The sequence below is a fragment of the Populus nigra genome, chromosome 17, assembly GCF_951802175.1.
Source record: "Populus nigra chromosome 17, ddPopNigr1.1, whole genome shotgun sequence".
NCBI lineage: Eukaryota > Viridiplantae > Streptophyta > Magnoliopsida > Malpighiales > Salicaceae > Populus > Populus nigra.
The window spans coordinates 11,379,240-11,406,938 of NC_084868.1; the positions used below are offsets into that span (position 1 = coordinate 11,379,240).

General features: G+C 32.2%; 2 protein-coding genes across 2 annotated transcripts; both read right to left on the minus strand.

The window, feature by feature from the left end:
* Nucleotides 1-1,719: 1,719 nt before the first annotated feature.
* Nucleotides 1,720-4,628, minus strand: LOC133677446 (uncharacterized). The gene is made up of 3 exons (XM_062099507.1): nucleotides 4,494-4,628; nucleotides 4,238-4,316; nucleotides 1,720-4,166 (listed from the first exon to the last, which is right to left on the minus strand). The coding sequence occupies exon 3, from the start codon at nucleotides 4,085-4,087 to the stop codon at nucleotides 1,991-1,993; it is 2,097 nt and encodes a 698-aa protein (XP_061955491.1). The 5' UTR covers nucleotides 4,088-4,166; nucleotides 4,238-4,316; nucleotides 4,494-4,628; the 3' UTR covers nucleotides 1,720-1,990.
* Nucleotides 4,629-21,859: 17,231 nt separating this feature from the next.
* Nucleotides 21,860-24,769, minus strand: LOC133676932 (uncharacterized). Its single transcript, XM_062098744.1, has 2 exons — nucleotides 24,405-24,769; nucleotides 21,860-24,332 (listed from the first exon to the last, which is right to left on the minus strand). The coding sequence occupies exon 2, from the start codon at nucleotides 24,251-24,253 to the stop codon at nucleotides 22,151-22,153; it is 2,103 nt and encodes a 700-aa protein (XP_061954728.1). The 5' UTR covers nucleotides 24,254-24,332; nucleotides 24,405-24,769; the 3' UTR covers nucleotides 21,860-22,150.
* Between the last annotated feature and the right edge of the window lie 2,930 nt (nucleotides 24,770-27,699).

Sequence of the window (27,699 nt, forward strand, 5' to 3'; positions counted from 1 at the left end):
TTAGTGGGAGAGTTTATTTACTTATCAAATACATGATCTAATATTGCATTTGCTGTGAGTTAATATGCATTCACCCCACACAAAACATCTTGAAGCAGTTTATGGGATTCTCATACACTTGAAAAGCACACCAGACAAGCACAGACAATAGAAGCATACACTGAAGTAGATTGGGCTAGCTCAGTCATTAATAGAAGATCCACATTAGAATATTGTACTTAAGTTTGAGGAAATATAGTTACATGGCAAAGTAAGAAACAAAATGTGGTTGCAAGAAGCAGTGCTGAGGTAGAATATAGGGTAGAATATAGGAAGAGAATTCTTGAAGAAACTGTGAATGCCTGTGAATATGTCAACATTAACCAAGCTCCCGTTTCTTGTTTTTCTAGCTTAGAGATCCAATCTTTATTTTGATTTCTTAATTTGTGGCCTTTCTAATTTGGTGACCTCCTCTACTACCATATCTATTGAATGAATAAGAAATAAAATTCTTCTTCTTCTTCTAAAAACCTACACACACAACACAGTAATAGAAGAAGAAGAAGAAGAAGAAGAAGAAGAAGAAGAAGAAGAAGAAGAAGAATTCATGGATTCGTGCATCGGTGAGTCTGAAAGTCATGTGTAAACACCCATTATGTTGATATATGGGTATTTCCTAAGAGCATATTCTGGATGAGCATCAAAGTCGTATTTCTCACAACGGGAGAAACAGAGCTTTATGACTTTCACAAATTTGACAGACAAATTGGTAGTCATTTGGATTTTGGATAATTATAGGTGAGAAAGAGAGGATGATCATTGTACATGTGTCTAGCTTTACATGGCGGAGCAGCCCATTTATTACAAGGGTTCAAATCGCAATTCACGTTAGTTAACTATTTGATTGATTTTTAAAATATTTTTTTTATTTAAAAAAATATTAAAATAATTTTTTTAAAAATATTATTTTTAACATTATTATATCAAAACAATATACAAAAATTAATTTGAAATAATTTTTTTTAAAAAATATTTTTAAAACACAAAAATAAACAAATTTTTAATAACAAGAAGGCTAGAAATATTATTAGCAGCATGTAAAGTTTGGAGATTTTTAATTGGATATGTACAAAATTAAAGCAACAACAATTTGAATTTGAGATAAGATTGATATATGATTTTTTTTTTAAATAAGTAGTCTTGTGAAGGGTATAGTTTTATTTTTATTTTTTACTTTATCCACCTCAAATTTTATTAGAAGACTTTAAAAGTTTTATTTTCTATAAAATTAGAATTTTATAGTCTTTTAAAATCAGTAAGAATTTCAAATAAAACCACAAAAACTATCAACTTGTAATATTATATTAGTTGATTTATAATTTTTTTTCTATTTAGTTTAAATTTTATTTTTACTTTTTAATTTTATTTCAGATTTTTTAATATATAAACACTACAATATTATATTTTAATTAGAGAATTATAATTTTAATAAAGTGATTTTACTCGATAGAATTTTATATTACTTGTTTTTGCCGCTAAAAAAAATGCAGTTAAAGTTTCAAAAGCATTAATTATTTTTTGTGGACTACCCGTTAATCAGACTGAAAAATAATTAAATTGGGTTTGAAATACAAAGAGCTTTTTGTCTAAATTAAAAATCAATCAGGTTCTAAACTGCCTCGCCGCTGATTTATCTTGTCTAACCAAATAATTGAAATGGGATTTGAAATTAGATAAAGAAAATCGAGTCTTGTTCTTATTCTTCTTTAAAAGAAAAATTACATAAGTGTTATTTTATATGACAACAAACTACCTTCAAGGACAGTTTTAATAAAATAGCATCCTTTATTGTTTAGAACAAAACAGAGAAAAAAAAGGATGCTATTTTATTCTAAACAATCATAACCTTTTTTTCTCTGAAAATAGAAACAGAGATAATAAGTATCATAATGATTTAAAGCCAACAATCATAACCTAAAAATAAGAAAAAAAGCCAGCAACTGCAATCTAATTACCACAATGATTTAAAGCATTGCCATCTTTTCCTGTGGACGATAAAACTGCAGTTAGGATCAGTACATTCAAAGGCCAAGTCATCGCAAGGCTCACCACAAGTATCGCATGCCTGCGGACGATAATCCTCTGTCTTGTCGACCAAAGCAATAGGGTGAGGGTGATTACGAAATGTTACAACCACCCCTGGCTTGACATATGGCAATTTCCCGAGAGCACATTCTGGATGAGCATCGAAGTCGCATTCCTCACAACGGTAGAACCAGAGCTTTGGGTCTCTATCTTTTTCACAAATTATACAGGAAGGTTGGTAGTCATTTTCATTAATGTAGGTGAGGAAGAGAGGATGGTCATCATACTCGTGTCTTGCTTTGTATGGCAGTGTAGCACATTTCATACCCAGCTTGAAATCGCAAACCACACATTTAAAAAATACCCTTGATTCTTCACTGACACAACATCCACTGCAATGGGGAATATTCTCTCCGTCATCTGTATCCCAAGGGGCAAACCCGCGACCTCCATTATTGCAACGGAGAATATTCTTGCTGTCCGCTGGAAGATAAAGGGGATGCTCATGACCTCCATGTTTAAAAGAATCTTTCAATATTGATTTGAAGCATCGGACATCAATGGAGAGTCTACATATAGCACATGTGTACCTGAGCCCACGAAAATCTTGCTTGCACACATCACACTTGTACAGATCATGTGGCCTTCGGTTCCATGAAAGAATCAGTTGGTTTTCGTGATATTGCCACTTTTTTCGCCTGGGTAATTCCATGCAGGTTTTGTCAAGAAAGAAATTACAACTGGCACAACTATAAAATGGAGTTGAGATTGGTAACATGCACCCATCACACTTTAGATCATCATCAACCTTGTCATTAAGGATTAGGTTATGTTGATGACTGAAATGTTCGATCTCTTCAATTATTCTCTCCTCTCCATGCTTGATCTCACGGACAACGCGAAAGCTAGGTTCCATGACTTGATCATCAACAGTCACACTTTGCTCTTCTTCGTTTTCTACTATAATCTCTGTTGCAGAATCCCCATATTCTCTACTGCAATCCACGTGTGCAACAAAGTCACAGTCCGGGCAATAGTAAACTCCGTATTCTGTGTCAACTTCCCGACAGCAAATTCCACAGTACTTGTTTATAGATTTGATGCGTTGTTGAGGATGATAGGTGTGGATGATTCGGGGATGATGGTGCAGTGCCGTTTTAAGGTTGCGTGGCAATGAAACGCATTCTTCGTGGACCAAGAGTTGGCACATGGTGCACACTAATGGAGAGTCATCTCCATCAGTGCCGCATGCATTGCAAGTGAAGGAGATTGATTTTAGTGAAGGTGGATACAGTAGGCGTCTAAATTGATGCCTTTGATTCTGATCAGCTGCATCAATGCACGGTGGACAAGCACATTTGATATGGAGGTTGTATTCACACACGATACAAAAGTAAACAAAACTCTCACAGCAAGTTTCGTTGCAAAAATCACAGGTCATATCATGATTTGGCAGTAGACGAAGGGGGTGTTCTGGATGCAACTGCCGCTTGATCTCTGGGGGTAGCTCAGCACACTTCTTGTGAAGAAAGAATTTGCAAGAAGTGCAACTATAGCTAGGACCGGACATTGGTTCCTTGCAAACAGAGCACTTAACTCCTTCACCATGATATTCTTTCTCTTCATTCAAAATCAATGGATGATCCTTGTGGGAAAATTGACTATCAACCTCAAAAAAACCCGGTTGAAAAGCACATTTGATATCTAGATCAAACTTACAGAAAGAACAATGGTAAACAAAACTGTTGCAAGTTTTGTCGCACCGATCACAAAAGCATCGTGTTTCATATGGTGGCTTTGCAAGTAGATGGAGAGGGTGTCTACGATGAATGCGCCGCTTGATCTCACGGGGCAGCTCGGCGCATATCTTATGAAGAAAGAAGTAGCAAGAGGTGCAACTGTAGCAAGGACCCCATATCCGTCCCTCGCATCCAGAGCAAATAACTAATTCACAACTATACTCGAGAACTTGATTAATGAGGATCAATGGATGATCTGGGTGGCTAAAATGTTCAACCTCCATGTCTCTGGCTCTCTCAGAGGACAGAGCAGGAAATGAGGGGTGTTGAGCCAAGGCAAGACTTAGGCAGGCCAGATCGAAGCTGCCGAATATATATGTTATCGAAATGGAAAGGCAAATAAAAGTTAGTGCTACTAGTATTCAATACCTCACCTTCTGAACTGAAACTTGACCTCTTCACCGACGGCTAACTAAATAATTACAGCTGCTTACTGCTACATTACAGATCAACCTACGAGATCCAGAACACAGTGATTTCCCATTAAGATCGCATACCAATCAATTGCTGGGGAAGCATTTTTCTTCCCTCTTCCCCTTTATCAAAGATTATGGGACAGAGAGCCGAAACGAAAAATAATTCAAAGGACGCAAGATTCAAAGAAGCCCAAAAAGGAAGGAAGGGTGTTACCTGTAAGGAAGAGGCGGGTAGAAGATCACGAGGAAAGCTATCTATTTGTGCAGATGATATTATTGAAGCATGTGAATAAGAAGAAGAATCTTTACTTTTCTGGTTGGAGTAGAAGACTCATTGACTTGAGTTGGGTCTCCTCAACTTCTTATATTACTGGATTGGTCCATTGCTTAGTATTCTATTGCATTGGTCCATTGCTTAGTTAATGGATCATGTCCATATAATAAGTTATTAGTTTTAGAGTGGAGTTAATTAGGATTCAATTCATATTCATCCTCTCATGTCCTTTAATTGTTTATTGTTTCAAGTAACTTAATTATTTATATTCAATTCATATTCATATAATAACTTAATTATTTATTGTTTCAAATAAGTTTGATGGTTTCATATATTATTTGTATAAAGATAATTACTCTAACTTGCATATTATTATTAAATACAACTTTTTCTATATTTTATATTAATTATTTTCATCTGGTCTATTTCAAGACAATAAGAAATTGAGAACTAACTTTCTAAAAATACACTTATATTTTTTAGGGGGTTGGATAACCTATCATCCACTTCTTTTTAAAAAATATATATTATAATTTTTGTTCAACAAAACTATATGTTACTGCCCCACACTATTCTTAATGTAAAAAACATAATTTTCAATAGAATTATAAATGATTGGTTGACAAGAGGGGGTTTAAGCTTCTGATCAATTATTTTGCTGGTAGCAGGATGAAGATCAAAGGACGTCGAATGGATTTATATGTACATAAGCATATGTGCAAGGGAATAATATCCGTTTGGTTCTCTGCTCGGATTTGAAATGGGCCTCAAAGACATGAACTAGGAATTCTTATGGAAATAAATGGGCCACAATAATTACAATTGGGCTTTGGCATTATCATGCAAACCAATCATTGGTCTGAAAACATTGAAGTGGCATTAGACTTGACTTATGTGAGAGATGACATAAGTCAATGTTTTTTTCTAAAATAATATTATTAATATTGTTTCTAAAAAATTAACTAGATTTGAAATGGGCCTCATTTCCAGCCTTAAGACATGAGCAAGGAATTCTTATGACAAAAATACTTCTTTTACTCCCTCCACAATAATTACTTGGATTTGAAGGCGGGTTGTGATCCAATTGGGCTTGGCATCATCAAGCAAACCGATTATTGGCCTGAAAACATTGAAGTAGCATTAGACTTGACCTGTGTGAGAGATGGTAGAAAATAAATCGCGTTATATATATACACAAGTATTATTATTGTCGTTTTAAAAAAAAAATTTAAATTGTAGTGAAGTTGATTTGATATGATTTAATTAATTTTACGGGTTCAAAAATAACTCAAATAAGTGATTTGATATTAATAATTATTGTTGTTTACTAGGACAAACAAACAGGCCATATAATATGTTTTAGCCTTGAAAAATACCAAAACGAAAATGATGCATAAGAGGGCATTTTATTATCTAACCATACAAGATGGTGATCCTTTAAATCTTCCATGTTTGCAATAACAATAACAAGAATTCCATTCTCCAAGTTTACTAAGGGTATTTTTTAGAGTGTGATAAATGTTTTTTAAAGTATTTTTTACTTGAAAATATATTAAAATAATATTTTTTATGTTTTAATTTTTTTTTTGACATCAATACATTAAAATAATTTAAAAATACAAAAAAAATTGTAATTTAAAATAGAAAAAAATAAATTTTAATGAAAAATATATTCAACTTCAATGACAAACATGTACTAAGATTTTAATCACCATATAATAGTAGGTGGTGATGATGGGAAAAGATAGAGTTTTTTAATTAAATGCATAATTAATTAAATGCTTGTATACATTACATACACACACAAACAAAGTATACTAATAGAAATAAAGTGTCCCTTAACCTTTGTATTCTTGATGGTTTTTGGTATCCTTATAATGTTGCTGTGGCGAGCCAACGAACAATTGAAAATTGCTGTGGAGCAACGGCTTTCCTGTGTGATGGGTTAGGCTAGCTTTTCCAAACCTGGCTTAATTTCCCAAGCCTTTCTAAGAGATTAGACCTGGCCCACGTTAGTAAAATAGGGTTTGGATTAAAAGAAAACAGGCCGAGCTATAGGTGTTAGCCATGGATAAGGGTTAGTGATGTAGGGGAAAAAAGAGAGGCAGGAGATAACTACCACAGCCATAGTTTGGTTTTAGCTAGAAAAAAATATATAAAAAAAACTTTATAAAACTATAATAATATCAATGTTATTTATTTTTAATATATAATAGTAGCATTCCTCTAAATATTAGTAAAACTCCAGGTAAAATAAATCCTTGTTTTTAAAAATAATTAAAATTTAACTATATATCACCATAATATATTATGTAAATAAACTATTAAAAAAAAGATCATGATTATATGAAAGCGACTACAGTTCTAGCTCCTGCATTGGTTTTTTCGGGTTAAGAGTATCGATCATAAGGATGAACAATTAAAAATCACTAACCCTTTTTTAATTCCAAACACACATCAATAGTGAATAACATGTTTAGTATGCCATACTATTACAAGAAATTAAAAATCAAATTAATTGTATGAAAACTCCTGCAATTCCAGATACTGCATCAGTTAGTCAACCGGCTAACACAGGCTGTGCAAGGAGGAGGAGTTGACTCAATTCGATTATTGTTAGGACTCAGAGAAAGCAGTAAGCAGAAAAAACGTAACAATCTCTAGATGCATGATCTGGAAAGTGACTAAACAATGGAGTTGTCAAGTTCAGGCATGATTTCAATCATTCATCAAGCATTTACAGTTCATGAAACAGATTGAAAATGAAGTCTCGAATGCCAATCTTGTGTTCAATCTGACTCCACAAAGAACAGAACACAGAGATTGTTTGGCTTTAGATATCATCATCCTTGAAGCATTGACCGTTACATGTGTTATTCAATCTGGGACCATTGACGGTTGCATGCGTGCAAGAGAGCAATTGACAACTCTTACTTTATAGATCATAATCAAAGATAAAGATTCTGCTTCACAGGTACACATCATGTATTAAATTTGTGCCTCCAATAATGTTCAAAGTCCCTAGACCAAAAAAAAATCCCACATGCCGAAGTGTGTACTTTATTGCAGTTGTTATTTTCAAGTGTTTACAGCCTCAGAACATTTAGTCATGGCTCTATACCTAACCCTAGCCCATATATGGCTTTCCTAGTGCAAAAGATATGGAAAACCAACGACATATATATCGCGGAAGCACCATCCTGCAAGTCTACCGAATTTCATCAAGAAACAAAGAGAGATACATGGAGATAACTTGGTGTTCTAAACTAAGGAGGACAGTCATTCAACGATAATTATTACTGAAAGACTGACGGGGCGTGCCCTAATAGTCTTGGACTGTTAAGTTTTGAACTCCATATTATCTTCTCCTACTTCTGTGATAATGACCTTTCTTTAGCTATATATCTATTATATATGGTATCAATGCACATGCGATGTTATTGCGATATATAGCTGGAAGATTTCCACATATCACAGAGGTTTAAGTACAAAATCAACACAGATTTTAATTGATTGCTTAAAGTTAAATTTACAGCTTCCATTGAAAGAGTTGGAGAATATTAACGTAAGCTTATATAAGTTCTCTTCATTCAGTGCAGCTTCTTAAATGGCTAGTTTGATGGGTTCTTTCTTGTTCACTTTAAGATCCGTTTGTTTTACAGAAATATTTCTCAAGGAAAATATTTTATTTTGAAAAAAATCTGTCCAAAAAAATATATTATAAAGTTATGGCACTTCTTATAATAGAGGCAAAATGATAGGATATTGAAATATATTTTTCATTAATTAATTTTTGTATAGGTAGAGGAAGACATCATCACCGAACCACATAAAATCTTTACCTTTTTATTATTTATTAACATTACTATATTAAAATCCTAATACTAACCAAATATTATTGGTATAAGGAGTTAATTGAGTTTTGACATTGCTTCATATCCAGGACATGCTAGGAGCATAAAATAACCACATAAGACAGGGTCAAGCAAGCAATAAAACTTACGAGGTGTGACTAGCTATGATTTAAAATGTTTTTTTATTTTTTAAAAATTAATTTTTATATAAGCATAAAAACAATTTGAAAATATAAAATAATAATTTTAAACAAAAATAAATTTTAATTTTTTAAAAAACACGATTTCAATCATTACCTCAAGTGTTCTTCACAAATATTGTTTTAATTTTTTTTTATTAATATAGGTGTCCGAGCCAGCTTGTATGTGTCTTAACTAATCTCACGGGTCCTGAAATTAACGACCATGTAAGCTTTCAATGACTTTAAGGTTTGTGAGATTCGAACTAGTAATTTTTAGAAAATAAATTTAGGATCTGACCAGTTGAACTATGCCTCTCAAAAATTTTCTTTTAATTTTTAGTCTTTTTAGAAGATGAGGCAATCAAAAATCTATCTCGACTTCATATTTTAATGTGCCCACAACACATTTCATACCGAGCTTGAAATCGCAAACCTCACATTTAAAAAATACCTTTGATTCTTCACTGACACAACAGCCACTGCAATGGGGAATATTCTCTCTGTCATCTGCAACCCAAGGTGGAAACCCGCGACCTCCATTACTGCAACGGAGAATATTCTTTCTGTCCGCTGGAAGATAAGGGGATGCTCATGACCTCCATGTTTAAAAGAATCTTTCAATGATTTGAAGCATCGGACATCAATGCAGAGTCTACATGTATCACATGTGTACCTGAGCCCACGAGAATATTGATTACACATACCACAGTAGTACTGATCATGATCCCCTTGGTTCCATGAAAGAATCAGTTGGTTTTCGTGATATTGCCACTTTTTTCGCCTGGGTAATTCTATGCAGGTTTTGTCAAGAAAGAAATTACAACTATAAAATAGAGTTGAGATTGGTAACATGCACCCATCACACTTTAGATCATCATCCACCTTGTCAGTAAGGATTAGGTTATGTTGATGACTGAAATGCTCGATCTCTTCAATTATTCTCTCCTCTCCATGCTTGATCTCACGGACAACGCCAAAGCTAGGTTCCATGAATTGATCATAAACAGTCACACTTTGCTCTTCTTCGTTTTCTTCTACAATCTCTGTTGCAGAATCGCCATATTCTATGCTAAAATTCACGTGTGCAACGAAGTCACAGTCTGGGCAATAATAAACTCCGTATTCTGTGTCAACTTCCACACAGCAAATTCCACAGTACTTGTTTATAGATTCAATGCATTGCTGAGGATGATAGGTGTGGATGATTCGGGGATGATGGTGCAGTACCGTTTTAAGGTTGCGTGGCAATGAAATGCTTGATCTCTTCAATTATTCTCTCCTCTCCATGCTGGCTGCGATTTTGCTTCGCCTGATTTTGTATTTGCAGTGAAACAAAAACAATAAGGTATTTAATAATAAACTAAACTATGATTTGTATTGCGGAGTATAATAAAAAATTGAGTTTGAAATTCAGTTTTTATAAAGCAGTTTTTATATGTTTTTTTAATTGAGTTTTGTAAAATTCTGTTTGTTTTTTAGTTTCAAAAGTATTTTTGAAAAAATTTAATTTTTTTAATTTTTTTTCTTTGTTTCAAATTGATATATTTTTTGTGTTTTCAGATCATTTTGATGTGTTGATATCAAAAATAATTTTTAAAAAATAAAAAAAAATATTATTTTGATACATTTACAAGTAAAAATCACTTTAAAAAGCAATCGCAACCACACTTCCACCAAACATTTTATACATGTTTTTTGCTACACATAAACTTAAACCATAATTTTTATCAAACACGTATCTAATCCAACTAACCATAGCTAGCCACACTTTTTTTAAACTTATTTTTTTAAAACTATAACCACAAAAGCTACCTAAAAAACAAACACACTCTTCGTGGGTGTTTGGAAGTGTAGTTGCAGTTGCTTTTCAAAGTATTTTTCACTCGGAAATGTATCAAAATAATATTTTTTATTTTTAAAAAATAATTTTTGACATCAACACATCAAAATGATCTGAAAACACTAAAAAAATATTAATTTGAAGCAAAATAAACTAAAATATTTTCAAAAATATTTTTAAAACACAAAAACAAACATGACCGAAATTTATCTATAACAAAAATTAGGTCCTTCCCTTTGATAGACCTATTTCTTGGTTATCTCTACCAAGTAATTTCTTGTTTGTCCTTTTTCTTTTCCTTTCTCCTTGTTTTTTAAAGTAGAATGTATTAAGAAAGTAAAACAAAGATTTTCTTTAATTTTTTTAAACTTTTAAATTTTCTCATATAATATTAAAAAATATATTTTATAATTTTTTTTTTTAGTATTATCCTTATCTTATAATCAAAATTGTTGATTAAAAATGTTAATTAGGTTTAAAATAGAGTTATTGTTTTTTTTTTCTTTGATGTTATCTTAGTCTTATTATCTAGGTCATGAGTCTTTTAATATTGATTTTTTTTTATTAAATTGTTCTAATCTCATGACCTGGGTCATGAAATTGACAAGTTAACCTAGTTGACTCAGTTTGTTTTTGTTTTTTTAATTGTCTGATTCCCTAATTTTATTCTTTAATATTGAGTTGTTTAGAAATCAAATTTTATAATTTATATGAAAATAATATTTAACAGGTTAACCAAAGTTAAATCGGATTGTTTTTTGTTTTTTTTTTTAACTTTTTCTGATGTCAAATTCTACTGCCACTGTCCTGGCTTCAATGGATCCATTTAACGTGGAATTTACGATTCCAAGGCATTGACCTTCACTTCCATCTGGAACATCACGATCTGCTGTTAATAAAAAAGCTAAGCCTTCACCACTTGAAGCTGTCTGGTTTTGTATATTGAGTACGAAGGTTGTATTGAAAGATGCTTTCTTCCCTCCGTTTTTGCTCCATAGTCTGAATGGCCCATTGTACAAGGCCCTTCCACATAAGTTATCCATAGGAGCTCCATTAGAATCTGGTGTGACTTGGATGGCGTCCCAGGCTACAACAGATTTGGAACTCAAAATAAGTCGATTTATATCTGATGGCGTGAACTTTGGAAACTGAAAAGCAAGGCTCTGTACTAGAGCAAGAGCCCAGAGGACAGCTAGAATTACAGATGTGGCTACCAAGGGAAAGCGCATCTCGCCAAAAGTAACTCTCCAAAGAATGAGAAGTTAGAATTGTAGTTAATTTTGTCCAACTTTCTGGCAAGTTTAAAGCCAAATGAATGAGAAGTGGAGGATATACAAAAGACAGGTTCATGTCAGCTTAAATTAGAAAAAAAATGTTAGGACTTCTATAAGGGAGTAAATTTCCTTATATTTTCTGATCTTATATTTTATTCTCTTGGAAAACTTAGAACTGTAGAATCGTAGATATCACAACAAGGAAGTTAATATCAATCTGAATAATATTTGGTTGACCAATATTACGCAGTTGTCATCAAATCGATACAAGAGTACTCTGCTTAATTACGCTTGTATGTATTGGATTTGATCGGCATATTTGTCTATATATAATCGTCGTGTCTTGCAGTCCCACTTCTGATCCTCCTGCTGACTTTTCTTTGCATTTAAGAAAACAAAATTTATGAGATCTTACAAATTCCATGAAGAACAAGTCTAATTAGCTGTATATCTTGCTCACGCCTCTTGATCATGTTCAATAACCATCCACGCAAGTTAGTTATCCATTGATACATCCATAGCTAAATCCATAGTCAATGAAAATGATTATATAATCTACTTTGTTTTTCTTATTGCAATTTGTTCTTGTACTGTAGTGTGCTTGCAGTGTTCGTCTGGCCTTGAGGGTATCAATCAAGGAAACTTCATTGGTACGGGCATCGTTGGGCTAATATTCATCAATTTCCCCCAGAGAAAAAAGAGGCACAACTGACTTGTACGTTCACAAAGAAAAACTCTGCTCTCATGGACGAAGCTAAGATTATTTATTAGAGGAGATTAAAATTAATATAATAAGATATAATATTTATTTTAATTTATTGTATATGAGTTGTAAATCAAAATCTGTATAATTTAGTTTTTTTTAAATAACTTACTATAAACATATAATGATCTTTGTATAAGGTAAAATGTTTAGAGCAATACCAAATTGAGTTAAAGTAATGAAGTTAATTTCATCTTCATAATGTATCCATCACTTTAATGTTGTTGGTCATTATACCTATCAAATATAAACATACAACGTATATAAGAAACATTAGTTAAAGCGAAGCATTATTTATATTTGATAAACTTTGAAATAAATAAAAAAATAATAAAAAATGATTCTTACATATTTATTTTAATTGTGCTCGTCGTTCTTTCATAGAATAGAAATAATCGATTATCATATTAATTCTTCTTATTTTGTTCATGGTTCAACCTAAAATCAAAACATATATCGTAAGAAAAAATTAATAATTTTAGTGGCTCTGCTAAAAACAACATAAAAAATCCAAGCATAATCAAAACAAACCAATAAAATATATCTAATTAATTAGAAAAAAAATCATTATAACAAGAATTCAAAAAACAATTGGTAGAATTATCAGATCTGAGAAAAAAAGGAGCAAAAATGGTAGAATTATAAAAACAAATCTCATCAAATTATTAACAAACATTTCAAAACAAAACAAAAATAGATTTTAAATTTAAGTTACCTTATTTTGTTTGATGAAAAATAAATTAATTTTTATAAATTTTTGCTCGCGATTTGTGTTTAAATTTTTATTTTTGATTGGCTACAGGATTTATATTATGATAAATTAATGATTCTGTTTTTTTATTTTACAAAGTAATGCTTTTGTATTGTTTTATTTTCACGTAGGTTAAGAATAAATTCAAAGAAAATCAAAGTAAAATAACACTTAATTTAATGCTCATCTCTTTAAAATAAAAAAATATAACTTTTCCTCATACTTAATTATCTAGAAATTTTAAAAAAAAATGGCTTGCAGGGGGGCGGGGCCCCTCCTTGCCCCCACCCCTTTTGCTTCCGCCCCTGTCTGCTCTGATCATGAATTCACTGCAGAATGAATACTTTTCCTCATACCAATGTTGTTGTATCTCTCTGCATTATATTCAAATCTTGTTTGGCTTGAATCAGAGAAATCTGGGATTCAAATCTTGATGGGGGTTGAATTTCTAGTTAAATCAAATAAAATAATAATACGATAAAACTCGATCGATTCGTCAGATTTTTAATGATTAAATGAACTTGAATAAATCCGGTTCTAATTCGTTAAAAATAATTAGAAAGAAACAAAGAAGGCACAAAATAATACGATGCATTTTTCTTTCTCTAAGTATTGATTAAGGTGCGAAGAAAGCTTTATTTAAAATTAGTGTAAGTTGACCTAATAATCTGATGACTCATAACTTTAAACAAAAAAGGAAAGTCCTGTGATCAGTTCACGGCCATGCTTCTCCACACTCATTTTTTTGCAATTTTTTATTTACCAAGTTGCTGCAATGGTCTGGTGCTAGTGTATGCATAGGCGGAGGGATGTACAAGGATGAGGAGGGCTGTAACCCTGGTAAAAAAATAAATCCTGACCTTCAGTATCTAAAATTTTAATTTAAACATAAATGCAGTAATTAAATACAACAATTAATAAGTTCTGAAAAAAATTATTTTAGTGCTTTGATGGATCTCAATTAAATTTTACTTAATGTATTCTCATTAAAAAAAACCCTGATTTGGCATTGGTAACCCCATCTAATATTATTTAAAATTGCAAAATGATTCTTAGCAAACAATCAAAATGCATAACTCAGTAAAAACCTAGTTGAAATATTGAATTTTTTTATTAAATTTTTATATAAATAATCTATCTTTTATCCAACAAATTGATAAGAATATCTTCATGAAAAATAATTAAATTATATTTTTTCCTTTATCTTTAATATTTTAAAAAATATAAAATTATTTTGGATTTCACATACATAGACTAAAAGATTTAGTCGATATATATTATGGTATTAAAAGCAAGATGTTATTAAATATATTAATCTTGGTTCGGTAAAAATTTAAAAAACTAACCAGTTTTCTCGTGACATTCATTAACTAAATCTTGTTAAAATATTTATTAAAATTTAATTATTTTATACTGTAATTTATGAGCTTTTACAATAAATTCTCTTATAAAATAGAAAAGATAAATATTATTCGGGAAACTCGTTGTACTTAGTTCTGCTTTAAAACCTAAGGACAACTTTAAATCATTTAAAGTTGATGCTATTTGCTAGCTTGCTAAGAAATTTTATATTTCAATTAACATGAGATGTATTATTTGAGATCTCGGATATAACATTATTAGATTGATGTGATTCATTATAAGAACTTTTAAAATATGTCTACCATTTCTGAATTATATCAAGGATTAATTAAAATAAATAAATCACGGCAGTACTATTATTTGATTGACAAGTTGATTTGTCTTATTTTGACTTTGTTTATTTTTATTGCCACCATAAAGCGAGCATTTTCAGCAATAAAACATGTTAAAACTGTGTTTTCGCAATAAAATAAGAGATTAGTTTTTAGCATATTTTATGATGATTTACATGAAATGAGAGCTTGCTGAAGATATTAATTTAGATTTGACCATGGTGCAACTTCGATAGTGTAATTTATTTTTATTTTTTTAATTTTATATACTTTAAATTTGAATTAAAATTTTATTATTAACTTGAAAAATTTATATATATAAGTTAATAATTGATCTTGAAAAATAATTTTTATATATTTGCTTACAGCTTAAGATAGAAAAAATTCTTGGCTCCGCCCTTGAGTGTATGACTTTTTTTTTTAATTATTTAATTTCATATCGTATTTAATTGTCTTGGCTGATTAGGCATGAGGATGGGGTTCTTCAACATTAATGACTGTTGTGGGATAATTTAATGCAAAGTTTGAAGAAAGTGGTCAGAAGGAGTAAAGCTACCCGCCACCCACTCATGCCCCATAGGATCAGGTTGTTCAATTCCATGATCATCTTGCTTCTTCTTCTTCTTTTCTTTTATTTATTGGGATTGTTTTGTTTTTGAATGTTTTTTTAAAACTGTTTTTATTTTAATAAAATATTAAATTAATAATTTTGAATTGTTCGGATCAGGTCTCTGTGACCGATGCTTCCCTTTCTTTGTAACACAGAGTTCCATACATTGGAAGGCCAATGTGACCTCAAAGGATGTGCATATATATATATATATAAACTCTGATTATGAAATTTAGCGCATTTGCTTAAACGACTTCCAAAAAAGACAATGAATAGTGTTTAAGGAAACGACTCCGTTTCAAAACTCAAATGATACTTCTGATTTGGTCATTGAAGTATTTTTTGGCAATTTTGTAATCAAGCCCCCAGAAAAATTATAATTGGATCTCTTGATTTTAATGTATTTTCCGGTTTGGTCCTTGGTTTAGGATTGTTTCAATTAAATCCCTAATTGACCATCAAACTTCAATAATTATGCAATTAAGCCCATGACTTGACCAAATCAACACTTCAAAATTATAATTGAACCCCAAACCTTTAATTTCTTCCAATAAAAGCCTAAATTGACTTAAAAATCGATTTTTCTTGCAATCAAACCCTCCATAAATTCAATTAACCTTAGATAAAATTTAATTGAGTCTATAAACATTTTAGACTTTTTTTTTCTCAAAATTGAATTTTTTTTGTCAACATGGCTCACATCAGTCAACGATATACTGTCAAATTTCAACCTTTTTTTTGCATTTTTGAATCTCCTCAACCAATTTTGGCATTTTTCGGCATTCCAGCATCCTTTTCTCGCTCCTATTATTTTTGGATTTCTTCCGAATATTTTTTTGATATATATATATATATATATATTTGTATTTTCTTTCATTTTTTGTGTGGGAACCCAAAAATAGGTAACAACATATGCCCCCTCTTTACAATACTTACGGAGCAAAGACTTTGCATAGTGAGTTTTGTAAAGATAAACAAAATTGAATTGTCAATCTTAATCTTCTCAAAACTTGGTTCATCTGAAATTCTATCTTTACCGCAATCTCCTTTCAACCAGGAACTTGATTATCTTGAGAACCTGATCTTGGCGGCCCTCTAAATTCTGTCTTCTTCTTCTTCTTCTTCTTTTTTGAAATCTCCTGTGACGACTTTCTTTTAACCAAAGCTAAAATCCTTTATGTGGTTGGGCTAACCTGAGATCCCATCTGGCGATTCCCTTTAACCAGAACTAAAATCCGTGTGGTTGGGCTAACCTGAGATCCCATCTAGCGATCCCCTTTAACCAGAACCAAAATCTGCGTGCTTGGGCTAACTTGAGATCTTATCCGGCGATTCTCTTTAACCAGAACCAAAATCTGTGTGGTTGGACTAACCTGAGATCCCATTCGGCGATCTCCTTTAACCAGAACCAACGTCTGTGTGTGGTTGGGCTAACCTGAGATCTCATTCGGCAATCCCCTTTAACCAGAACCAACGTCTGTGTGTGGTTGGGCTAACCTGAGATCCCATGTGGCGATCCCCTTTAACCAGAACCAAAATCTATATGTTCTTCTTAATGGCAGGGTTTGAACTTTCTTCTTTTGTTTTAAGAATTTTCCAATGGTAATGTTCTTCTCATTTTTCTTCTTGATGATAAGGTTTGATCAAACTTTTCACTTGATGCTTTCTTTCTTTTTAATTTTTGTGATTTTGCAGGACTGACATATGTCCTTTCTAATTGCAGGGTTGACATCTGTCCTTCTTGATTACTAAAATTAACTGGATTTTTCTTGATGACAAGGTTGGAAAACTTGGTGCTTTCTTATTGCAGGGTTGACTTGAAGACTCCTCATGATGACAAGGTTGATCTTCTCATTTCTTTGAGATTTTCCTGACAGTAAGGTTTATCTCATCTTCTTCCCATTCCAGGGTCAAAACCATGATTCTCTGTTATTATCAGCTCAATGATTTTTTTTTCAATCTTGCTGGACTTCTTTGAGGATTTTCCTGTAACGAATAAAAAATATTTGTGCAATGCTTTGAGGTTAGATGACATGCATGCCTCCTTACCTAATTTGAAATATAGGTCCCCCCCTCTTTGATGTTCCATCATCGTAGGGTGCCTTTGTTTGCTATCCAAAAGCCTTATTTGCTCTTTCCATGTACTGGCCCATTTATATGTTAGTCATTCACTCTACTGTAAACGCAACGCCTATCATAGGCTGACTTTGATCATTATTGGTTTCACTGTTTATCAAGCTTGAACTGCCCTCCAAGTATGGTGTTGCTTGATTCGTCATGAAGGAGCTCAACAAATCATTTCATCTCCTGGATTTTTTCGAGAATCGTTCTTTGATTAGCTGTGTGCATCCTACCAGCACTCACCAAGAGGTTTTTTGGTGCTGTCCTCATCTTAGATTGCTATCAGCCATTGACTTGCCTCCAGTGCTCGTTCATCTGATTATCTTCCTTTCAACACCATTGTCCTCAGTTTCACTTATTCATCATTTAATCACTTTTTATTACCCCCTAGTTGATATGAATACTGCTTGTTTTTTCTTTTTAGGGTCCACTGTATTGCCCCCGGCTGCACAACTTTTCATAAAGTGTCGAGAAGTATTGATGTCACTTCTGTCAAGGATTTTGCGAACTCAATCGATGCTCTTTTTGTTTGACAATCTTTCTTGTTCGAGAATCGACTCTCATATTTCAAAGATCATGTCTATTTCAAAGTCTAATTGTTGAAATGAAATCAGAGATATGTCAGTAATAAATTTTTTTTTTGAAATTCAAGCTTCTTTGGTCAAAGACCCAACACAGGTCATTCAATACATGTAGTCTTTTGATTATCTTGTATTTTGAAAACAGAAATTGACCGGTTAAAAGATTAAAATGGCTTTTTTTCATGGTTCTTTGTGTTCATTTTAATCTCTAATCTTGGGTATATCTTTTGATAGTCTGTGATAAGATGATCTTTTTGTGAATTTCAAAAACAAAATGCTAAAGTCAGAACTCAAGATTTATCAAAAAAGGTTGTTTTTTTTTTTTGCACTTATTTTATCAGCATGCATAATAACACATAGCTTAATCCATGAAGCCACGACCCTTATAGAAAACTCTTCAAGCTTTGAGAGCGTCATTTATTTGTTCAAATTGCTTACTTGATCGAAAAGGGCTTTTAAAAGCACGTAATGCAGGCTATGGTTTATGGCTATGAAAGAAAGGAATTTTACAAGCTCAAAAGGTGTTTGAGGGTTTCAAAAACCTAGGATCAACATCAGCTATTCATTATTTCTCTTTATCTTATTGTCTTTGTAGAGAAAGCGACATATAACCTTATTAACCTCAAATATCAGAATTCTCTTAACATAGGTCATAATGCAAATCCAACTTTTTCTTTGATGAATAACCAATCTCAATCATCTGATAACATCAGGGGCTTTATCATGGATGCCAAAAATCATGTTTGTAGCACAAAATTATTATTTTTTCATCGACTTTTGACATTTATTGTATCTTTCCTTGATTGAAACTTCCTTTGTTTTTCCTAGATTCATTAGGCATTCTCCTTCCTTTATCTTTGACCTGCCCTTTGTAGGAAATTTTCATGTTTTTGTTTTTTTTTTATATGTATGGCTTTCACATAACCTTTCTCACAGTTTTCTAACATGCCCGCAGTCTAGGTCTTATTTCTTTTAGCTCTCTCTTAAACATTGGACTTTTATTCTAAGCCTTCCCTTTCACTTTTGTCTTCTTTTATTTACCCCCAGTGTGGGGTATGATCCTGGTTAGGGTTTCTTTTGAAAAAAATATTCTATCAAGCTCAAAATGGGATTGTAAATGATATATTTCCAGTATTGTGAAAGGATAAAATAAAGATGGTCTTTTCTCATTTCAAGCAAAGTTGGTGTGAACCGATAAATTTTGACCTCGTCCAATGTAATGATTTGGACTTGCAAGAACCTTGATTCACAAGTCCATAACTACTGAATCCATTACATGTCATTATGCATACTGCTAAAACTTAGCTACATGGTGGGTGATTCAGTTTCATGTGTGAGCTTAAATTTTTTTTGGGCACCCCATATCATTTTAACAAGCATCAAGTTATTTCTGCAATCAAAATACTTTTAATCTTTCAAGATTGATTAGCCTTAATTGCATGTTGGAGTTCGATAAAAATATTGTGCCAAAATAAACTTTGAAAGAAACATCTCATTATTTCAAAACAACAAAGAGACAAATAAAAAGACATGTTTCGTAAAAAAAGATGAGATGTGATCCCAAAACAAAATGCAAAATAGCAAAATTCCAATACAATTGACAATTCATCGCCATTATTATGTTAGCTTTTCTGGCAATATCTGTGTTTTGCCAAGCATTTTCGATCACTTGTCATTCTAAAGATGTTTGGGGGACAATATAGCCAATGACATCACCTTTCACACACTCAACTTGCCTCTTGTTCATCCACCTTCAAAGTCATCTCTCATCATTGTTCTGAAATTCATGGCAGAACCTTCAATCTTTTCCCTCTTCATAGCTTGTTCAATTCTTTCAGCAATCCTCACAACTTCATGGAAATGTTGAGCTGAGCTTCCTATTAAATGCTCATAATAAGGGGATTGAAAGGTGTTGGCAAACAACATCACCATTTCTGTATCTATCAGTAGAGGTTGAACATATGTTGCCTTATCTCGCCATCTTTACGTGTATGCCTTCACAGACTCTTGGTTTTCCTTCTCCATGGCCATTAGGATGGTTCTGACAGTAGCAATTTCCAGATTAAATTTATATTGCTTCAAAAAGGCATCTGTCAGGTCTTTCCATGTCTTGATCTTAATATTGTCTAGTCTCATATACCAGCTTAGAGCAGATCCAGTGAGACTATCTTGGAAAAAGTATATCAGCATCCTATCATCATAAATCACCTCGGTCATTTTATTGCAGTAAGATCGAAGGTGAGTGTTTGGACATTCCCATCCAGTGTATTTGATTAACTCTGGTATCCTAAAGTTCTTTGGTACTATGATGTTTGGTACCAAACACATTTCAGCTGCTCGCATGGGATCACACCAATCATTACCCTCAACTGCTCTTAATCTTTCTTCCAAAGTAGACAACTTATCGTAATTCACAAAATCATGATCCGTAGTGTAACGTATGCCAATAATCTAGTATAGTTTCTATTTGATTTAAGATACATAACTATATAACTTTAAATGGATTGTTCGATGATTCATAACTTTAAATTGTTTATCTTTAAAATCATTTGAATAAAAAAACTTTAAATTGTTTGTCTTTAAAATCATTTGAATAAAAAACTCAATCATGATTAACATATAAACTAATAAAAAAAACCTTTACTATGGAATAAAAAAAAAAAAAACACAAGTACACGCCAATCGTCTTCATTTTAAAAGGAAAACCGCTTATTAGGAAAATACATTTAACTAGACCACCATTCAGTTGCCACTGATGCTATGTGGATTTGTTATGAGATAGTGGTAAAAATTATTATTATTTTTTGAATGGATTAAAATTTTTATTATATATTTTTTAAAATTTATTTATGATACCAATAGTATATAAAATTTATTTATGATACCAATGCTATGTGGATTTGGAATTATTTTTTTTTAATCTCAATTCAATTCAAATTTTATTAGAAGATTTTAAAAGCTTTATTTTCTATAAAATTAGAATTTTATAATCCTTTAAAATCAATAAGGCTTTGAAATAAAACCACAAAAACTATCCAGACTTATAATATTTTATTAGTTAATTTAGAATTTGTTTTCTATTTAGTATAAATTTTATTTTATTTCTTTTATTTTTTTCATTTTTTTTAATATATAAACACTATAATATTATATTTTAATTAGAGAATTATGGTTTTAATTTAGTGATTTTACTCAATAGCTTGTTTTTGCTGCTAAAAAAAACACAATAGAAGTTTCAAAAGCATTAATTATTTTTTTGGACTACCCATTAATCAGCCTGAAAAATAATTAAATTGGGTTTGAGCTAAAAAGGGTTTTTCATCTAAATTAAAAATCAATCAGGTTTTAAACTACCTCGTCTAACTAAATAATCGAAATGAGATTTGGGCCTCTAAATGTCTTCATGGTTTAGAAATTAGATAAAGAAAATGGAGGCTTATTCTTATTCTTTTTAAAAGGAAAAATACCAAAAACATGAATTAACTTACTTTTTCATGATATATCTTATTAAAGGACAAAGCTATCGAATGCCCTTGAGGTATGCGTTTTAAATATTATTTAAATACATTTATTTATTATTAGATTGTGTTGAAGGAAATAAAAATTAAATATTTGAATGAAAATAATTGATATCAGTTAGATAAGTGTTATTTTATATGCCAATATTTTTATGCATTTACAATAAAACCTATAACAAAAATGTAAAAGCAGAATTTATGGAGAGCTTCCTGCTAAGCTAAAAAAATGGTGGAAGGTCAGACATCTTTGTCACTACGAAGGCTCACAGAAACAACAAAAACTACCTTCAAGGACAGTTCTAATAAAATAGCATCTCTTATTGTTCAGAAAAAAAAGGGGGGGAAGAGTGATCATAACCCAAAAATAAGAAAAAAGCCAACAACTGCAATCCAATTACAGCTTCAATAATCACAAGGCTTGTGGTAAGCATTGCCTTCTTTTCCTGTGGACGATAAAATCACAGTTAGGATCAGTACATTCAAGGGCCAAGTCATCGCAAGGCTTACCACAAGTATCGCATGCCTGTGGACGATAATCCTCTGTCTTGACGACCAAAACAAGAGGGTGAGGGTGTTTAGGATACGTGTGAACCCCCCCTAGCTTGACATATGGGTATTTCCCGAGAGCACATTCTGGATGAGCATCGAAGTCGCATTCCTCACAACGGTAGAACCAGAGCTTCGGGTCTCTATCTTCTTCACAAATTATACAGGAAGGTTGGTAGTCATTTGCATTAATATAGGTGAGGAAGAGAGGATGGTCATCATACTCGTGTCTTGCTTTGTATGGCAGTGTAGCACATTTCATACCGAGCTTGAAATCGCAAACCACACATTTAAAAATTACCTTTGATTCTTCACTGACACAACAACCACTGCAATGGGGAATATTCTCTCCGTCCGCTGCAAGCAAAGGGGGAGGCCAGCGACCTCCATTACTGCAACGGAGAATATTCTTTCTGTCCGCTGGAAGATAAAGGGGATGCTCATGACCTCCATGTTTAAAAGAATCTTTCAATGATTTGAAGCATCGGACATCAATGCAGACTTCACATACATCACATCTGTACCCGAGCCCACGAAAATCTTGCTTGCACACACTACACTCGTACATGGAATGTTCCCATAGGTTCCATGAAAGAATCAGTTGGTTTTCGTGATATTGCCACTTTTTTCGCCTGGGTAATTCTATGCAGGTTTTGTCGAGAAAGAAATTACAACCGGCACAACTATAAAATGGAGTTGAGATTGGTACCATGCACCCATCACACTTTAGATCATCATCCACCTTGTCAGTAAGGATTAGGTTATGTTGATGAATGAAATGCTTGATCTCTTCAATTATTCTCTCCTCTCCATGCTTGATCTCACGGACAACGCAAAAGCTAGGTTCCATGAATTGATCATAAACAGTCACACTTTGCTCTTCTTCGTTTTCTTCTACAATCTTTGTTGCAGAATCGCCATATTCTATACTACAATTCACGTGTGCAACGAAGTCACAGTCTGGGCAATAGTAAACTCCGTATTTTGAGTCAACTTCCCGACAGCAAATTCCACAGTACTTGTTTATCGATTCGATGCATTGTTGATGTTGATACGTGTGGATGATTCGGGGATGATGGTGCAGTGCCGTTTTAAGGGTGGCTGGCAATGAAATGCATTCTTCGTGGACCAAGAGTTGGCACAAGGTGCACACTAATGGAGAGTCCTCTCCATCAGTGCCGCATGCATTGCAAGTGAAGGAGATTGATTTTAATGAAAGTGGATTCAGCAGGCTTCTAAATTGATGCCCCTGATCCTGATCAGCTGCATAAACGCATGGTGGAAAAGCACATTTGATATGGAGGTTGAATTCACACACAAAACAGCAGTAAACAAAACTCTCATAGCAAGTTTCTTTGCAAAAACCACAGATCATGTGATAATTTGGCAGTAGACGAAGAGGGTGTTCTGGATGAATGTGCCTCTTGATCTCTGGGGGGAGCTCAGCACACTTCTTGTGAAGAAAGACGTTGCAAGAAGTGCAACTATAGCTAGGGCCCGACATTGGTTCCTCGCAAACAGAGCACGTAACTCCTTCACCATGATATTCTTTCTCTTCATTCAAAATCAATGGATGATCCTTGTGGGAAAATTGATGTGCCTGACTATCAACTTCCAAAAAACCCGGTTGAAAAGCACATTTGATATCAAGATCAAACGTACAAAAAGAACAATGGTAAACAAAACTGTTGCAAGTTTTGTCGCACCGATCGCATTCGTATTCTCCTTCATATGGTGACTTTGCCAGTAGATGAAGAGGGTGTCTACGATGAATGCGCCGCTTGATCTCACGGGGCAGCTCGGCGCATTTCTTGTGAAGAAAGAAGTAGCAAGAGGTGCAACTATAGCAAGGACCCCATATTGGTCCCTCGCATCCAGAGCAAATAAATAATTCACAACTATACTCGAGAACTTGATTAATGAGGATCAATGGATGATCTGGGTGGCTAAAATGTTCAACCTCCATGTCTCTGGCTCTCTCAGAGGACAGAGCAGGAAATGAGGGGTGTTGAGCCAAGGCAAGACCAAGGTAGGCGAAATCGAAGCTGCCGAATATATATGTTAACGAAATGGAGAGGCAAATAAAAGTTGAGTGCTACTAGTATTCAATACCTCACCTTCTGAACGGAAACTTGACCTCTTCACCGACGGCTAATTAAATAATTACAGCTGCTTACTGCTACATTACAGATCAACCAACGAGATCCAGAACACTGTGATTTCCCATTAAGATCGGATACCAATCCATTTTTTGTTTCATTTTCCCCTTTATCAAAGATTATGGGACAGAGAGCCGAAACGAAAAATAACTCAAAGGACCCCAAATTCAAAGAAGTCCAAAACGGAAGGAAGGGTGTTACCTGTAAGGAAGAGTCGGGTAGAAGATCACGAGGAAAGCTACAGGCTCCTCTATTTGTGAGGATGAGATTGTTCAAGTCAAGTATGTGAGTAAGAAGACACTTTCCCCTGTCTTTTCTTGTTGGAGAAGAAGACTCGTTAACTTTAGTCGGGTTTCCTCAACTTCTTATATTACTCATTTGCCCATGGGTGTAAAGTATTTTACATTAGAGGTACGTAGGGTAAGTAATAAAACTAAAAAACCGATTAAATCAAGAAAATCAAAAAAACTAAACAAAAAAACCGATTAAACTAATTAAAATTTTGAAAAACCAACCGGTTCGGTTCGGTTTTGGTTTTATAAGCAAAAAAACAAAAAAACCAAACTGAACCGAACCAAAACCAAAAAAACCAGAAAAAATCGAGGCAAACCAAAAAAAAACCGAGCCAAAACCGGAAAAACCGAGCTAAAACCGAGCCAAAACTGGGAAAACCGAGCCAAACCGGTTTGAACCGGTTTTTGCCCGAAAAATATGAACCAAACCAAAACCGGTCAGTTTGACCCGGTTTCTGTTCCGTTTCGGTTTTTTTATAAAAAAAACATTCAATTTGGTTATTTTTTTTTATAAAAACCGAACGAAACCGAAAATGATCATCCCTACCTAAACGTTAAAAATCTATTGGTAAAATCCTTAATTATTAAAATCATAAATCAACATGTACTTTTATATACTAGTTACATGTCCCGCGCGATGCCGCGGGTCAATTATTTTTTACATTTTAAAAATAATCAAGATCTAAAAGTATTAGGTTTTTTTGCAAAGTTATACCCAAGAGTCTCAGGTTTGGTTGCAACGCCTGGCCCAAGAGTAATGTTTATAATATTAATAATAACATTAAACTTGGGTTAACCCTTAGCATAAAAGTGTCTGGATTGCAATACCAAACCCAATAGCATTGGACGTGGGTCTGGCTGCAAGGTCGTGTCATAAAAGTGTGATAATTAAATAGATTAGTTAAAAAAAAACCAACAGGAAGAAAAAAACTAATGAAAAAAAAGAAAAAAAATATATGAATTAATTGGCTTAACCCTTCAAACCAGATTAACCCGTTATACCTTGAATTCGCATCGTGAAAGTTTGATAATTAAAAAGAAAAAAACAAATTAATGGGTTGACCCAAAATTAATTGGGCTAACTCGTCAAACCAGGTTAACCTGTCAAACCAAGTTAACCCGTTAAACCCAGGATCTGTGTCATGAATGTCCGGTAACTAAAAAAAAAAAGTGAATATTAACAAACTGAACTAGACAAAAAAAATTAATTAAAAAGACAAAAAATCCGGGTTAACTCGTCAAACCATGTTAACCTGTTAAACCCAGTATTTGTGTCATGAAAGTCTGATAACTAAATAAAAAAAAATTAACATTAACACACTAAATTAAACAAAAATATTTATGAAAATAATAATAATAAAAATTGACGGGTCAACCTGGAATTAACTGGGTTCACCCGTGAAACCAGGTTAACCCATGAAACTCGGGATATGTGTCATGAAAGTCTAATAACTAAATAGAAAAAAATTTAACATTAACAAACTAAATTAAACAAAAACAATTAATTAAAAAGCAAAAAAAAAGCAAAAAAAAATCCCAAAAAGCATAAAAAAAACAGGTAAAAAAACTTAGAAAACTAAAAAAACAAAAGAAGCCTAAAGAATCAGTGTTTTACTGTGGACTGCACTGTGCAGTCCATAGTAAAAAACTAATGCCTTTTAGTATATGTTATAATAATAAATGAAAAAATTAATTAAAAAGAAAAACCAGAAAAAAATCTGGGTTAACCCGTTAAACCCGAAACCCGTGTCATGAAAGTTTGATAACTAAATAGAAAAAAAAATTAACATTAACAAAAAAAATTAAACAAAAAATATATTCATTAACAAAAAACAAAGAAAAAAAACTGCTTAAAAAAACAAAGCAAAAGGCAAAAAAAAAAAAAAGACAGCTCAACATTTCACTGTGGACTGCACTCAAAAAAATAATTAATTAAAAATAAAACCAGAAAAAAAATCTGGGTTAACCCGTCAAACTCGGAACCCGTGTCATGAAAGTTTGATAACTAAATAGAAAAAAAATTAATATTAACAAAAAAAAAATTAAACCAAAAAAATATTTATTAAAAAAAACAAAGAAAAAAAAATTTAAATAAAAAAAAAACAGCTTAACAAAAAAGTAAAAAAGCAAAAAAAATAAAAAAAGCAAGTAGTTGCTCAGCGTTTTACTGTGAACTGCACTGTGCAGTCCACAATAAAATACTGAGCAGTTTTAGTTATAGTTCAATATTAAAAAAATCTTAGTCAAATCTTAAAATGATATTTTTTTTTATCATAACTTACCATTTAAATTAATAAATTTAAGTATGTTAACTACGCTTAAAAATCTATAAATGTGAAACAGATACCTAATCTATTATTTGTCTATGAATATAAAGGGGTTTTTGATAGTGATGGCTAATTTTTAAATTATTTTTTATTTAAAAATATATTAAAATAATATTTTTAGTTTTTTAAAATTAATTTTAATAACACGTCAAAACAATTTAAAAACATAAAAAATAATATAAAATAAAGAAAAGAATAAAAAAATTATTTTTTAAAAAAATTATTTTAAAATAAATAAATAAATAAATAGACTCTAAGTGTTTTACATGTAAATACCTCTAAACATTAAAAATGTATTTGATAAATCAATATATCTCAAGCAAATTACACGTGACATAGATGAAATTACCATTTTATTTTGAAAAGCCTGACTCATAAGCATCCTTTCTCATCCCTTACATAAAATATTGCCTTTGGATTTCTAGATTTTATAATGAAAAGAGACGGACTATTTTATTTTTTTTGATATACTAATATTAAAATTAATTTTTTTAAAAAATATTTTAATATATTTTAAAATAAAAATCACTTTATAAAATTACATGAAATGTCAACTGTAAAGATGATTGCAGGAAAGTAGATCAACTTTTCAAAATTATACAAATCAATATAGATATTTATTAAAATAAATTA